General features: G+C 37.4%; 1 protein-coding gene across 1 annotated transcript in view; it reads left to right on the forward strand.

Moving 5' to 3' along the window:
• The first annotated feature begins 11,029 nt into the window (after nt 1-11,029).
• The window catches only part of CDKL2 (cyclin dependent kinase like 2), a 36,468-nt gene continuing 30,136 nt past the window's right edge, over nt 11,030-17,361 (forward strand). Inside the window, exons 1-2 of the mRNA XM_090267383.1 lie at nt 11,030-11,219; nt 14,413-14,607. Of these exons, the coding sequence (XP_090123509.1) occupies nt 11,052-11,219; nt 14,413-14,607 (363 nt within the window). The 5' untranslated portion in view covers nt 11,030-11,051. The remainder of the gene's footprint in view (nt 11,220-14,412; nt 14,608-17,361) is intronic.

Consider the following 17,361-nt stretch of genomic DNA (forward strand, 5'->3'; position numbering starts at 1 on the left):
ACAAAGACTTGTATAGCATCCAGCAAATATTCCTTTGCACTGAATAAGCCAGAAACCTTCCTAGATGATGGCTGGCAATACAGCAGGTACAGCCTACTCAGGAAACTTTTTTTTTTTTTTTTGAGGGAGGGAGGCAACAAATACGTAAATATCAGTCTTGATTAGTCCAGAGCACAGCACAACTTTAGTCCCAACAGTAGTCCTTTGAGGAGGAGTACTACTTATTTCACAGAAGGGTTTACTCAAGCACAGTGGGATTAGCTACCTTTCCAAGATCACATGACTAATGGGTAGAACAAATTAAGGCAGAGAATGTAACAGTGACTGGAGATGGGGATGTTAATCATTATCAAAGGTAGTAATGAAAGGCCTCAACGAAGAGGTACAGTTGATGTCTGAAATGAAGAGAAGGCAGTGTTGAGATCTGGAGGAACCACATTCGAAAAGCAAGAAGGATGGAGGTCCTTTGGCAAGTTTATTGTACTCAAGGGCAGTAAGGCCAGTGTGGTCATAACAGTAAACAGATGATATCAAGAGGGTAGGTAAGAGCTGATTCGAGGCTGACCCTGTAATTTGGATTTTACTCTTGTACTGGGATGGTAGGGATCCAAACAGGGAAATGATGTGATCTGAATCAGTGAGGGGCCTGTTGGGAAGAAAGATGTCAGCTAATGGTGATGGTGGCTTGGATTAGAGGTGTAGCAGTGAAGATGATGATAAATGGTTGCTTAATAAGATTTATTTTGGAGACAGAACCCGCAAGACTTACAGATTGGATTTTGAATGTGAGGGAAAGATAACATTCAAGGGGTTCCTGGGATTTTGATGCAGGAGAGAAGAGCAGGTGTGGATTGTGGTGAAGAAAATCAGGACGGTTTATTAGCCATGGTAAGTTGCATATGCCAATTGGATATCCAAGAATGAATGTCACATGGTATGATTTTGGAATTCTGCAGAGAGTTCAGTGCTAGGAGTCATCCATATAGGTGTTTTCAATTATTGGGTTAGATGAGGTCTCCTAGGGAGAAAGTGTACATAGAAGAGGCTGGGTACTGAGCCCTCAGATACTTCCAAAATTTCAGTTCTAGTACAGGCATGTAAAAACAAAAACAACCACCCTGAGGGAGACACAACAGGACAAAATTGGTGTCATGGAAAGCTAAGTTTCAAGAGTTTCTCTCAAAGGAAATAGTTGCGTCAAATGCTGTTGAGAGGTCAAAAAAGAGGTTAATTAGGGTGGGCTAACTGCTATAATAAATAGACCTCAAGATGTCTAATGGCTCAAGCATGATAGTTTATTTACCCCTCATTAAAAAAAAAAAACTGGAAGAGTGGTAACAAAGAGGCCAGTGATATGGGGGACACATGAAGTTTCTATCAATTTCAGTCTACAAGATCACACTGTAGTCATCTCCACTGTAGCTAACCGAAAGGGAAAAGGAACATGGAGGATATGGAATGGAGATTTTTATGGTACGCATAAAATGGAAATGGTGCACATCTCATATTGCATTGACTTCTGTTTGGTCACATGACCATCCCTAACTGCAATGGAGATTACACAAAAGAAGCCATTCCTACAGGAAAAAAAAGAACCATCTTATTGTAACTAGTAATGTCTGCTACAGATGGCTTTGGCAGGATGTAGGTGGTGAAGAGCTATTTCAGTGAAATGATAGGGTGAAAGCCCAAGAGAAGAGGAGGTAAGAAATGAACACACTTTTTCTGTAGTTTTTCTATGAAGATGAACCAAGGAATTTGGTAGAGCCTAGAGGGAGATGGAATGTTAAAAGAGTTCTTATAAGAGACATGTTACCATTGCTAACAGAATATATACCATTTTTAATATTCCCAGGTTCACACTGTTATGATCCAGATGCTTTGATGACTTAATAGATTGAAACATGTTGTATGGTGAATTCGGTAAAATAAGTGGTATATTCAGGTTTCCAAATTCCAATTGTCTTAATCACTTTAAAGTGTAATGATGTCATTGAGGCAACTACTCAAGAACAGAATTCACTTTTCTATGGCAAGTGCCCTTCCATCAAAGAACCAGAACTTCAAAATGAATCAGTCCATTTTCTAAATGAATGGTGGAGTGTTTTTATAGTTGCATGCTCTATATACTGTACTGAAAAGAATCTTAACTGTATTCTGAAGATTGTATGCCCTTTGCATCCACTTGGTGACTCGAAGTGATGCCAAAAACCCATGACTAATCTGTAAGTCATGGGACCTAGGTGAGAGATTTTTGCTCCCCCCCGACCCTCCTCCCCAAACACCCAAGAACATTGTTTAGAGATATCAAGATATGTAGAAAATGATTGTTGCCAAAAGTCATTTAACAGAGATGACTGCTAATGTGAGGAAGAGAGTTGGGCCACCTACGCTAAAATAGATAAGTTTATTTAAAAAGATTTCTGGAAAGGCTACAAATTTCATATCCATCTGTAGTCTATTTTTTAAAAATTGTTTTTCTATTACAGTTGTCCCATGTTTTCCCCCATTGCTCCCTCCTATCCGCCCCCCCCACCCAGTCAATCCCACCCTGTTGTCTATGCCCATGGGTCATACATACTAGTTTCTTGACTAGACCCTTCCCCTTCTTTCCTTCCTTTCACCCTTTCCCCTTCCCCACTTGTGTAGTCTATTTTTTTAATGAGATATAATTCACACACATAAAATTCACCCTTTTAAAGTGTACAATTCAGTGGTTTTTAGTGTATTTACTAAAAAAGTTGTGTAATTATCACTAATTCCAGAACATTTTCATCACCTTGAAAGAAACCCCATACCCATTACTAGTCACTCCTCATTCCCATCTTCCCCTCAGTCCCCCGTAACCACTAATCTACTTCCTGTTTGTGATTTGCCTGTGCTGAACATTTTATATAAGTGGAATAATATATATGGCTTTTTATGTGGCTTCTTTCACTTAGCATAGTGTTCAAGGTTCATCCATGTTGTAGCATGTATAAATAATTTCTTTTTACGGCTGAGTAGTATTTCATTGTATGGATATACCAAAATTTAGCCATTCATCAGTTGGTGGACATTTTGAGTTTCACTTTTTGGCTAATATGAATACCAATGTTGCTATGAATATTCATGTACAAGTTTTTGTATGAACGTTAACTTTTTATTTTTCTTCAGTATATACTTAGGAGTGGAATTGCTGGGTTATATGATCCTTAGTCTCTTCTAATCCTTAATTCTTTACCATCTCTCAAGCTCTTCTCTCTTGCTGCCAACTTTACGCACTCCTATACTGTTTTCTTTAGATTTTTAGATTGTATTATAATGTCCTTGTCAACCTCTTTCCCTGTTGTCTCTCTTGGGTAGCTCATATGCTTTTTCCTGAAAACCTCATGACTTTTCATTCTGTGACCTCAAGTTTCTTTAAACTTAATTCCCATGACATTTTTCACTAAATTTCAGCTACCCAAAGGAACAAACAGTCCATCCTTTAGAACTGGTCATAATTTTGTGCCATTTCTAAGATATTTTTTCAGCTACAACTTTATTAAGCACACACACAAATATGATAATTGAGAAATTGCAGCAGTGTAGGGGACCGCTCCTTGTGGTTTCGGGAATTGTAGTCGAAGCCGTGAGCCAGGCCCCCTGAGAGGCCTCTAAGACTCAACAGAAACTGGAAGGCTAAGAAGCAGACAGGACCAAAAGCCACTCAGAGGGTTCCCATGGGAACTGGATTTAAAGAATGCTATTATGCTTTATAGAGTTTGCTCTCTTTTTCTTATCTCTTAGTTAGCTATAAATAGTTTGTAGCTTAAAATGTATGAAGCCTTGCACCTGATGTCAGCTGGTGCCCGGATGTTTAGCAGACCCTGACACAGACTGGTCACTGTGTTCTTTACATTTTTATCTGTAATCAGTAATTGTCAACTGTAACCCAAGCATCTGAAGGCATATTGATGATTTATAAGTCTTGACCTTGTATCTCCCAAATCCCCTTCTCAATAAAAGGCACGGGGAACGGGAATTCTGTGCTCTTTTTCTATAGAGCGATTAGTCCCCCCCGACCCTCCAGACAAAATACAGTGTCCTGGATAAATTCGTTCTCTCAGTCATGATCCTGAAACCTCTGCTGAACAGGGAGTTTCCAAATGAGCCGGGGCATTGGAGGTGGACAGCCTTACAGCAGGGTGGGAGTGGAGGAGAAGCATGTTGTTATTTGATTGTTTAGTCATTTAGAGCTTTCATGCAAAACCCTGGCAGCCACCCACCAGGAGGACTTGACAGCTTTTGGTGGGCAAGGTCAATAATAACCTTGACTACTGAGAATTTTGCTGCCGTTCTAAGGTAGTTTTCTTACACTTTAAAAACCTGGAAGGTAAGAAACCTTTACCAGCAGCTTCATAGAGATTATGGAGGAAACATGTCTTAACCACAGAACTGCATGATAATATTACATTTCTACTGTTTCCCAAATCCAAAGGGGAGGTTCCAATTTTGGTCCTGATGTTAATTCCAATTTTTATTGCTTAATCCTCAGAGATACAGCACTGAATCCAGTTGATGAAGACAGTGCCTTTTCTAAGATCTTCACAATTGATTTGACAGTAACTTTTCACTCCTTTTAAACTTATTCTTCATGCCTCTGATGACCTTTACTCCCTCAGTGCCTCTGTATTTTTAGTTTATTATCTTAACTTCTGTGATAATTTGTCTTCCTATCTTGCTGGAACCCATGACAAGCCATTTCAGTGGTGCTTTCTTTAACTTTTTTATTTATTAATTTTAGAGAGAAGAAGAAAGAGACTAAGAAACATCTATTTGTTTTTCCACTTGTTTATGCATTCATTGGTTGATTCTTGTGTGTGCTCTGACAGGGGATTGAACCTGCAATCTTGGCATATTGGGATGACACTCTATAAACATCTGAGCTACCCAGCCAGGGCAGTGGTACTTTCTTCGTCATCCTTGACTTCTTAACTCCTTTGTTTAATATATGCTACACATTCTCTAAGAGGTAGCTTACATACTATTTTCTCCATTGTCCTTGCGGATGCTAATTCCCATGAAACAGAGCCAGTTGGTTTCAAGTGGGCACATGGTACTATTTTGAATTCCTTTCATATCAAAATTGACTTCTCTCATAGCTACCTGTTTCAAGGAATTTCTTTCTTCAAATCCTTAAGACTTAATCTCACCATTATCTTTTATACAACTATTTAAGTTCTTTAAGTGAGAAGATCTAGGCCAGCTAATGTGTCTGTCCAACACTTTCTCAGTTTTTCTTTAAACCCCTTTTCTCTAAACTTCTTCAAGGCTAAGCCTTTTTTTATACTTCTTTACCTTCTCTTCACTACTTGTCCTTGGTTTTTCATTAATTATTCTTTTTATTACCTCTTTAAAGCTTTCCTCTCCATTCTTTTCCCCTACAAAGATTTCCCTGTTTAAAAAGAAAAAATAAACAACCTAATCCTGCATCTACATAATGCTGCCTCCTCTTTAGCAAAAAATGCCAATGACTTTACCCAGGATGTGTAATTCTTGAATACCATGTCTCCTTTACAGTTGGCTTTCAAACACAATTCATTCATTCATTCATTTATTCATTTTTAGAGAGAGGGGATGGGAGAGAGAAAGAGAGGAAGAGAAACATCAATGTGTGGTTGCCTCTCATGCTCCCCCAACTGGGGACCTGGCCTGCAACCCAGGCATGTGCCCTGGCTGAGAATCAAATGTGTGACCCTTTGGTTCGCAGGCCAGTGCTCAATCCACTGAACCACACCAGCCAGGGTAAACACAATTCTTTTTGAAGTTGTTTTCTCAGGCCTTCCTATTCACCAAATGCATTATTTTTAGTATTTATCCTTTTGATTCCCTGTAGAATTTAAGCTTCAGGGTCTCTTGCTTAAAGGGGCCTTTAAAATGTTTATGTTGTTGCTCTAGCCAGTGTGCCTCCGTTGGAGTGTCGACCATGCCTAGTTTGTGGGTTTGGTCCCCATTCCAGGCGCGGACGATCCCCCTGTCCTGGTGCATTAGGAAGGCAACCAGTTGATGCTTCTTTCACATTAATGCTTCTCTCTCTCCCTTCATCACTCCCTTCCTCTCTCTCTAAAAACAATGAAAAAATGTCCTCTGATGAGGGAAAAAAATTATGTTGTTGAATGTTTTTGTAAAGTTGCAAAAGCAAAATATTTTTGCACTTTTGTCAAGTTTCAGGCCCCCCAAACCTGAATTTGCCACTTTATAAAAGGGGACCTGCCCCTGTAGCCTATAGAGGTAACACAATTGGGCATGGCTCCCTCCAACTTGGTCTCAACAAAGGATAGAGCTAATTACTATATTAAGACATATATCTTGGATCGACCAAAGAATTATATTTTTCCCATATCCAGGTCCCAGGTCTGGTCCTCAATGTTACAGTTTCAGGAACTAGATTTTAAACAGTTTGACCAAGGTAATCAAGCACTGGGAGATTAATTCATGTTAACCAAACTCACAAAAGGTTAATTTATAAACCAGAATGTTTATTTCTTAGTATACAAAAGGGAATTAATACTGTAATATTGAGTATGGATATAAGTATCTGCTACAGAGTACTCTCTTAATTGGATCAAGATAGAGGCCAAATATGATTATAAAATGTTTAGTTTTCGTGGTTAACGTGAACTGAGTGCTGAAAGCCTCCTTACTGCAGGGGAATGGCCTAAGCTTCAAATTCCTTGAAATGAGGAAAACCCTGTTTCTTGTGTGACTTCAGCATGCACAAGACTCTGATCTACGAGTTTTGCCTGGTTATGTAGGATAGAGTTGGTCTGTGCCTTAAAGATCACATCCCTCAACTGCACCCTATTTAGCTGCCATTGGCCAGTATTGTGCATCTTCTAGTTCCCCAGCCATCCTAGCCTTTTCCTCATTTCTTTCATGTTACCTCCATTTCCCTCACTTGCAGTGCCCAGGCTATCCTCAATGTCCCTCCTAATGTCAGTTCTGTCCTCACCTACCTCCTTTAACCTTTCCTCCCCTATTCATCAACACCTCCTAGCCTTGACACTCTCATCTCCTACCTGGCCCAGACTGGCCCCAACGCTCACACCGAAACTTCCCGGATGAGGGCGCCTGGGGCCAATCCTCTCCCATTGGGAAGCTGTCGGGCATGTTTCATCGCGCTCTTTGCATAGTCTCCCTCTTCCATGTTCTCCCAGTCCTACAAACCGCTACCACTTTTACCCTTTAGGTGAGCACCATAATCGTCTCTTCCCTCATTTGCTAGGAGGCAGAAGGTAGAAAGGTGTCTCCTTACTTGAGAGTGTACTTGTGTCCACACGCTGCCTCCCGCACATCAGTGAACAGAACCCGGGCGGAGCCCCAGGTGTAGGGGAAGGGTGGTTGGCGCTGAGCCAATCATAGCTCATGACGACAGGGCGCAACCAATCAGAACACGGGATGCTTGGCGCAGGGTAAGGACCCGCCCCCTTGCAGCTGGGTGGCCAACGCCTTCGCCCAGGGCTAGCTGGAACCCAGCAGGTTCACAGAGTCTGGGGATAGGGACCCTCTGAGTTGGGAGACAGTGCCCTCTCACCCCTGCTAATTTCTCTACAAGCCTTGGCCTTAACAGGTGTCGGTGCCTATCGTGGACGCATTCTTACCTGGGCCGTATCTCTGGAGACTTTGTGCCTATGGTTGGCGACAGAGTGAGGTCGTTGCCTTGACGACGACAGCATGCGGCCCGTGGTCCTCCGGAGTGTGAGCTTGGGGCCGGCCGAGGCCAGTCTGCCTCCCTGCCTGCTTCACCTGGGACCCGTGACTATTTCCGCACAAGGAATCATTTTAGCACTAAAATTGGTAGTTTGCTAATCAGCATCCTTAATACCTACGAGCGAGATGAATTTCACCTCAAATTTGTTTCCAAGTTGAAAACCTTTGGGTCTTTCCACGTGAAAGGATATTAAAGAAACAGTAAGTATAATACTTTTAAAGGCTTCTATTATCTCGCTCTTTTATGTGTAATAGATTTCAATCTCTTCAACAAAATTTAAAAATTAGCATTATTTTAATCTAAACTATTGGTACTGAAACCATATGCTTACACGGCACATGTCCAGAAATACCACATTGCCAATTGGCCAGGCTTCGTTTGTATTGCCCTTATATTCAGGAGTAGAAGGCATGAAATCTTATGGTTTATGAGTAAGTGTTTTGGGAAACAAGAGGCTTTTTAAGCCATGATACTTTTGAGGTATTTTCAGGCAGTGCCGCTTGAAAAATAGGTGTGTTCAATGTGCTGTGACTGAATGTGCAGTTGGTTGCAAGAATAAATTTGAAGTAGTCAACTTACATAATGTTAGCTTGTGATATGCTTCAGAACACCTAAGATGTGCTTAATTAGGGTACCGTAATTTTAATATTGTTTACATTTTCAAATATTGAGGACACCAATTGCAAAATGTTTTTAAATGATACAGGTTATAGACTCCATCTATTTTTGTCCTTGACATGATAAACCTAAAATCTAGCCCTTGATAAAATATGCTGTCTTAGTGGAAGGAAAAATAATTGAGGAAAAGAGAGATAAAATTACACTGAGAATTATTTTTCAAGCACAGACATTTTATTTGAGAATAGTTAATAGACATTAAGTGGAAGTAAAAATTTCAAATGTATGGAAAGTAGTGTTGGACACTGCTGTGTAAACAGTTTATAGTAGAACCTATTATCAAAGGTGGTAGTAAAAAAATGAAACAATTTGAGTTGGTGTTCACTGGGATTTGTTTTCATTTATCTCTCATCCCCAGATCAACTTCTGATTTTCCATGTATATCTATAAAATAAAACCCTGAATTATTATATGTATAATGCTAAAAATGTATTCATTGGATTATCATAGTTTTCTAGAACAATGATATTTGTATTGTCTTTGTCATCAGTGTACTGAAAGGGGAGTAAATAAAGAATCACAATTCACGATCTGGGTAAATTAGTTTTAGATTGCCATAAATACAAAATGGTAATAGGTGAGAATATTTTCCCCCCAAGTTTTATGAATGGGTGTTTTGGTATTGTCAGATTTTTAAAAATTTAACTATGAATCATCATTTGAATATATAGTTACCTAAAGGTATTTTTTTCTCCTCAAACTTTTAGAACAGCATTTTTTACGTTTTTGGTTCTAGAACTTAATTTCAACACCAGATTTAAAAAATAAATTTAACTTTGAAATTGTAGTTTATTAGCCTTTATATTTCGTGGCAATAAAAACTTATGGGTAAAATAAGAAAGCTTTTATTAAGATTGTCTTTATCCAGCCCTGGCTAATGTGGTTCAGTGGATTGAGCACCAGCCTGCGAACTAAAGGGTCACCTGTTTGATTCCCAGTCAGGGCACATGCCTGGGTTGTGGGCCAGGTCCCCGGTTGGGGGTATGTGAGAGGCAACCACACATTGATGTTTCTCTCCCTCTTTCTCTATCCCTTCCTCTTTTTCTCAAAATAAATAAATAAAATCTTTAAAAAAAACAAAAAAGATTGTCTTTATCCAGAAAATGACATGTAATGGGAATGTAAAAGAATTCTAAATGCAAAATTCAAGTGATCATTTTCATAGTGAGTAATTATTACCAAACAGCAATTTGGAGTCCTGCTGCCTGCCACCACCCTCTAGGTGAAATCCCAGAGGCAACAGTTAGGTGATAAAGGAAAGGAGTTTTTATTCAAAAGCTTCACAATTTTTGGAATAACAGCTTTCCACAAGAATTAGTCACTTAGGCCTATCATCAATTAAAGCTAAACTCTTTAACTATTTAGTTACAGCTTTAATTACTTTAGCCTATCAATTAAAGCTAAATTCTAACACCTGGGTTCTCCTAGCATTTCCCCCTGTTCGTTTTTAGTTATCTTATTTCTATAGGGTTAGTTTACAAACTAAAAGAACATGAGATATGAAAGTTGCACAATTTTGGAAGAATGGCAGGCTTCTGCCTCTGAGCTCGTCCCGTCTAGAACACCCAGAGAATAAACCTGCCACCCTCTGCCAGCTCAGCCCTGTCCTAGGCTGTACTTAGAGTTCCTTCCCTCCAAAATACTGTGTGTTGGGAAACGCAGGCAGCTGCAGCATGATCATCCAGGAATCTTCAAGGAAGAAGAGCCTGAGTGTGAGTCAGAGCCAGAGCCAGAGCCTGAGAGAGAGCCAGTTGAGGAACCAGAAAAGCTTGTGAGCCAAAGAGCCAGCCCTCTTTTTATTTCCATTGGCTCTGCAGGCGCTCAGCTCCTCAGCCAATCCCCTCCTATACTGCTTTCCATTGCCTTGGCAAACTCCTCCTATAGTCCTTCCTACTTCTCCCCAGTGATCTTAATCAGATCCCTCTGTATCATAATCATTGAAAGGAATTTTGAAATCCTGTATTTCTTACTACTACTATTTAATTTTTAAAAATCTGCCTATATACTGTGATGTCATTGCTGTTATTTTGTAAGTTCAATATAGGAATTTAATTACTATAGTAAGAAAAGTAGAGAAATTTTATTAAAGATTCTTAGTGTTTACTAGGTAAGTGATCATTTTGTGAACAAATATTTTTCCCAATTGAGTAGAGTGTATAAAAATTTTTAACTTTGATCTTTTAATCCTGCTTTAAAAAAGATAAACATGATCTTCACAAAACCAAATTTATTTGTTCCTTTTCCACCTTTGAGTGAAAAGAAATTTTGTTTTTGTAAAGTGAGCTGTAACTGTTTTGTACAATAGTTCAAGTATGCCTTTATCTGAATTAACAATATATTGAATTTCATTAACATGACATTTAGTAATTTAAATTTAAAGTTAATGGCCTCAATTACATTTGTGTTGTCTATTATGAAATGTATATGCATATTTTGAGAACATAACTTAGAATTGGAAACAATAAGAAATTGTGAGTCAGCAAAGGAGAGCTGTCAACACAGTGACTGCTCTAATATGGAAATCAAATGGGGAAGAATGAATTTGCTGGGAGGGTGGGGGAAATTAACATACTCAACACTATTAACTCTATGCTTTGGTTTCTATAGCAGGAAAAAATTCTCCTGGTTTTGAATCAAAATGGAAAAATATGAAAACCTTGGATTGGTAGGAGAAGGAAGTTATGGAATGGTGATGAAGTGTAGGAATAAAGATAGTGGCAGAATTGTAGCCATCAAGAAGTTCTTAGAAAGTGCTGATGACAAAATGGTTAAAAAAATTGCTATGCGAGAAATCAAGTTACTAAAGGTAAGTAAATTCATCTGTTCTGTTTAAAAAATGAGTTTTGTGGTCAAGATTTCATTTTGGGAAGAAATTACTGTTTAAAGTATAAATTTCTTTTTTTGACAATAAATTAAATGAGTACATATGAGTGTTCATTTATATCGTGAATATAAACATAATTTAAAAAGTATTTGTTGCTTCTCTCTATATTTATCTGCCTATCTGTCTACCTACCTAGCTAGATAGAGCTAGCTAGCTATCACCTGTATTGGGGGTTTCAAAGACCAACACCAAGGTTCAGTGATTCAGTAGGAGGACTCACAGCCCTCAGCAATAGTTGTACTCATGGCTATGACTTATTACAGTGAAAGGATGTAAAGCAAAATCAGGAAAGGGAAAAGGCACATGTGTGAATTCCAGCGATAGACCTGTTACAGGCTTCCAAAAATCCTCTTCTCATGGAGTCACACAGGGTGTACTTATTTCCTTCAGCAATGAGTTGTTATATCACGTGTGAAATATTGTCTACCAAGGAAATTCATTAGGGACTCAGTGTGCAGGGTTGTTATTGGTGGCTGGTCACGTAGGCACCTCTGCCTGGCTTGTACCAAAATGCCAGACTCCCAGAAGGAATGTGGGTGTATAGCATAAACAATATTGTTTGCACATTGAGCCATTTTTATCAATTCTGAAAATGAAGAGAACCCTCCTGAAATCCAAGTTCCCAGGTAATGGCCAAGGGGGCTCACTGTGCATGCAGACCTATCTAAGGATAGTGGTCTCAAGCCTGCTATGCTAACTCTCTTTCTCTCTCTCTCTCTCTCTTTTTAATCAGTCTCATGAGAAGTTTATCAATTTTATTTATGTTTAGAAAGAACCAAAATTTAGCTTTGTCGATTCTTTCTGTTATGTATTTCTCATCGATTTCATTAATTTTTGTTCTTTAGTATTTCATTCCTTCTACTTATTTTGAGCAGGTTTATTTTGTAGTTCTTTTTCCTACCCTGTTGAGATAGATGTTTATTTCTTTTATTTCTAGCCCCCCTCCATTTATGCATTTGAGTCTATGAATTTCCCTCTCAGAACAGTTTGGTATGTATTGCAGAAATTTTGATTGGCAGTTTAAAATATTTTCTTATTTCCCTTAACTTCCAAACATGTGGAAATTTTCTAGGTTTTCCTCTCCTGGTTTTTTACTCTTGACACGATTGTCCTGTGATCTGAGTATATACTATGTAAGATTCTATTCCTTTGAAATTTCCCATTATGTGCTTTTTGGTTCTGAATATAGTAAACAAACAAAAATTACTCATGTACTTGAGAAGTATTTCATTAAGTTAGCTTTGTTACTTGCATTGATTAAATCTTCTAAATTCTCACTAACTTTTTTGTGTGTGTGCTTGTTCTATCCAGTACTGAGAAGAAATATGTGATTATTGATTTCTCCTTTTTTCATTATAATTCAGTTAAGGTCTAACTTTTTAAACAGAAAGGCCATATTATTAGTGTGCAATACTATATTTAGAATTATTATATGTTCATATTGAATCAAATACTTTATTATCATAAAATAACTTTTTGTTACAGGAATGTTTTTTCTTAAAGTCTATTTTTTCTGAAACTAATAAGGTTACACTAGTTTAATTTTGGTTAGTATTTGCATAGTATATCTTTTTCCATGTTTTTACTTTCGGTTGTTCTCAGTCCTTGTTTAGATGTGTCTTTTGTGAATATATAGTTACATTTTGCTTTTTATCCTGCTTCACAATCTTTGCATTTTAATTGTAATAGTTAGTCCATCTACCTGTAATATAGTTTCTATTTGGTTATAAATTTACTGTCTTAATATATGCTATTTGTCTTATTGGTTCTTTATTCTTTTTTTTCTTTCTTTCTGTCTTTGGGTTGATTACATTTACCATTCCTTTATTTTCCTCAAATAATTAGAAAATTATATATTGTTTCTATCTTTTTGTGGTTACCCTAGATATTTATTAAAGTCTAACAGTATCCAGTACTTTTATCCTTCTTCCAAAACTTTGCAATACTTATCTATGGTTATTCCCTTTTATCTTTTATGCTAATATTATCATATTTTAAGCCTTATATATGTATATATATTTAAACATCATAAGACATAAATATCGTTAAATGTTTATTTAGGTTTATTTTTACCACTTTCTTTGTTCTTCCTTCTTTTCTTCATCTAAGATGATTTATCTGTGATCTCTTCCCTTCTTGTTAAAGATTTCCTTTTGTGAGGATCTACTGTAGAGAAAACATTTCAATTTTAGTTTACATGAAAATGTCTTTATTTTGATATTATTTTTGAAGGATATTTTTGCTGTGTATGGAAGCTTAGGTTGGTAATTATTTTCCTTTAACAAAATGAAAATAACATTGTTTTGTCCTCTGGCTTTCATTGTGGCTCTTGAGAAGGTAGCTGTCAGTCCAATTGCTGCTCTTTTGTAAATTTGTTTTTTATTTGTCTGGATCTTTTTTTCCCTTTCAACTTTTTATTGACATATACATATAGAAAAGTATACATAGCATAATAATATATCTCCATGGATTGTAGAAAAACTGAACAACCCCATATAACCACCAACTAAATCAAGAAAGAGAACACTAAAATAAGCCCAGAAGCACCTTCCACTCCCATGCCTTCTCCAGTCACTACTGCCTTAGACTTCCTCGTCCACTCAGGTCACATCTATCCTGATTGCAATCAACATAAGTTAGTTCTGTTTTCTGGAACCTTGTTTCCATTATCAAAGAAGGTTGGGGTTTTTTTTTTGTTGTTGTTGTTTGTTTTGTTTTGTTTTTCCTTTCCAGGGTATGTTACCAACTTTAGAGAACTCTGCTCCACCAGCTTTGTGGCCACAGGTGATCTTTTGGTATCTTCCTACACTCCTGTTTGACCTTGACTACATTGGCAGTTTCACCTCATTGTTGTGTGTAGGGGTCATAGATGCTACTTAGTTTCATCAGAGATAGAACTACATTTCTTTTTCTCATTGGCTTTATTGTGTTCTCTGAGAGGACAACAGAGCAATGTGGTCTTTTAACTATAATTTAAAAGCCAGTATATATGTTTATAATTTATACTGTTCATGTATTTTACTTATGTCTTTCTTATGCTAAGATCTATTTTAGATTGTGATCAATCACTTATTATTTGAACTTGTAAAAACTATTTTGCATTTTTTTATAACAGCAACTGAGACATGAAAATCTGGTGAATCTTTTGGAAGTGTGTAAGAAAAAAAAACGATGGTACCTAGTCTTTGAGTTTGTTGACCATACCATTCTTGATGACTTGGAACTCTTTCCAAATGGACTAGACTACCAAGTAGTTCAAAAGTATTTGTTTCAGATTATTAATGGAATTGGATTTTGTCATAGTCACAATGTAAGTATTTAGTTTAAATAATTATTTGGCCAATGACTGCCTCTCCAGATAGCAGTCATTTAATTTCATGAGACACTTGTTTAACATTTGGACCAGTAAAGTCATGGAAATGAACTGTTGCTTTGATATTGCCAATTTTCATGTGTCACAATATATATATTCTTTCCCCTGACATTTTATTATGAAAGATTTAGGCCCTACTGAAAGGTTAAATGAGTGTGCCATGAACGCCCATATACTTACCTCCTGGATTATATACCTGTTAATATTTTGCTGTATTTTTTATGATGTATTTATTCATATGTTTATCAGTCTATTAATGTCTTATTTATGTATGTATCCGTAAGTAAATTATTGATATCAGTACACTTCAATTCTAAATACTTCAGCTGTGCATGTTAACTAAAGTTTAATATTTGCTTTTTTGAGATGTCATTTACTGAGTGAAATGCACAAGTTTTAAGTGCTGAGTTTTGACAAATGTATACACCCCAGGATCCATGTATATGTTAGTTCAGATTCTCTCGCAGAGTTGTGCAGCATAAAAATCCCTACTCTTACCCTATAGTCTGTCACAACAATTTTATATTCTTTGCATATCATATAAAAACACCTCTAGGTAAAATGACACAAAGTGCAAAATGAATAACTCAACACACTTATTCTTCCAGTTTTACAAAATATTTAAAATGACATTTTGGTGTGATTATAAAAGTAATAGATGCTAATGGTAGATGTGGGGCTGCGCCTATCAGCTTGCCATGGATGTCTAGGGTGTACTAGAAGTTGGTAGCCTATGCAAAATACTCAGCAGTGGCAGATTGCCATTTAGGATGCTGGTACTCTGAAAGATTTTTAAAAATGCATATATTTTCAAATTTTTTCAAAATATAGTTTACTTGTATTAGAAATTAGGTCTAATATTTCATTTTGCCTAGCTGTAGAATTTTTAGAATTCTCTCCCAGTGCCCATATTTTCTGCTTTAGAAATCTTAACCACAAACTTTGTTGACCCTCTTTACATTTCTAATTGCCTGAATAATGCCTCCATTTAGGTGCTTGGCAATCTACATAAAAGCCCCGTGTGGCTACAACTAAACTATTACTTATTCCATCAAAACTAACCTTTTCTACCCTGGCTGGTGTAGCTCAATGGATTGAGCACTGGCCTGTGAACTGAAAGGTCAGTGGTTTGATTCCCAATCAGGACATATGCCTGGGTTGTGGACCCAGTCCCCAGTTGGGGGTGTGCAAAAGGCAACCACACATTGATGTTTCTCTCCCTTTTTCTCCCTCCCTTTCCCTCTCTAAGAATAAATAAAATCTTTAAAAATAAAATTGGTGTGTTAAAAATGTTATATTTTTAAAACACTAACTTTTTCTAGACTTTACTTTTTTGGTAATGAAGCCACGATTCTTTTAAATTCCTAGGTTTAAATAAAATATCTGAGATTATTTCCTAAAATCTATAGGTGCTTGATTTAACATATTTCTAAACTATGTCCCGTTCTTTCCATTCCTCTGAGCACCAGCCTAGTTGTCCCTCTGCTCTTTTTCCTGCTTTTTGTCCCTCTCTCTGATTTAGCTTGTTTATGGCCAGCATCTTTAAACACCATATTGGTCAGCCACTTCCATGGGCTTCTGTGGCCTTGATAGAAGCTCAGGCTTCTCAGGCTGGCAGTTGAGGCATTCTTCCTATCTAATACATAACCTCTACTCGAGAAGTAACACTTCTCAGAATCTCCTGATCTATTTCTATCTGCACTCTTTTATTAAAAAAAAAATATGCTTTATTGATTATGCTGTTACAGTTGTCCCTCTCCCCTTAGTCCATGCCCATTGGCTGTGCATATAGTTCTTCTCAACATCTTCCTATCTACTCCACTCCCTCCTACTATGCTTCTTAATTCCTGCATCATCTTCCTCCCTTTCCCTCTTTTCCCCTCCCCACTGACCTCCTGCCAAAATGTTCCCCATACCTATATTCTTTTCCCACTCTCGTTGCCTACTTAGTCTGGCTTTGTTTCAATTCCCTAGCTTCTGTTATTGGTTGTTGTGATACAGTTTTCATTTTAATGTTCATAGTTTTGATCCTCCTTCTTCTAAACAAGTCCCTTTAACATTTCATATAACAGTGGTTTGGATCTGATTAACTCCTTCAGTTTTACTTTGTCCTGGAAGCACTTTCTCTGCCCTTCTATTCTGAATGACAGCTTCACTGAATAGAGTAATTGTGGTTGTAAGTTTTTACTTTTTATTACTTTGAATATTTCTTGCCAGTCTCTTCTTGCCTGCAGAGTCTCTTTTGAGAAATCAGCTGAAAGTCTTAGTGGGACCCCTTTGTACATAGTTCTCTTCTTCTCTCTTGCTGCTTTTAAGATTCTTTATCCTTAATTTTTGACATTTTGATTATAATGTGTCTTGGTGTGTTTCTCCCTGGGTCCAGTTTTTTGGAACTCCTGGATCTGTAAGTCTTTTTTCTTCCCCAAGTTAGGGAAGTTCTGCTTCATTATTTTTTCACATAATTTTTCAATTTCTAGTTCTACTTCACCTTCTGGCAACCCTATGATTTGGCTGTTGGCCCGCTTATAGCTGTCCCATAGGTTTCTGAGCCTCTCCTCATTTTTCTCACTTTTCATTTCCTCTTTCTGCACTGGTTGACTGTTTGTTCCTTCCCTATGTTCTGATTTGTTGATTTGATCCCTGGTTTTCTTTCCCTCACCACTTGTTTCGTATATATTCTCATTCATTTCA

This window comes from Furipterus horrens, unplaced genomic scaffold (genome assembly GCF_987537825.1).
Source record: "Furipterus horrens unplaced genomic scaffold, mFurHor1.1.pri manual_scaffold_2, whole genome shotgun sequence".
NCBI lineage: Eukaryota > Metazoa > Chordata > Mammalia > Chiroptera > Furipteridae > Furipterus > Furipterus horrens.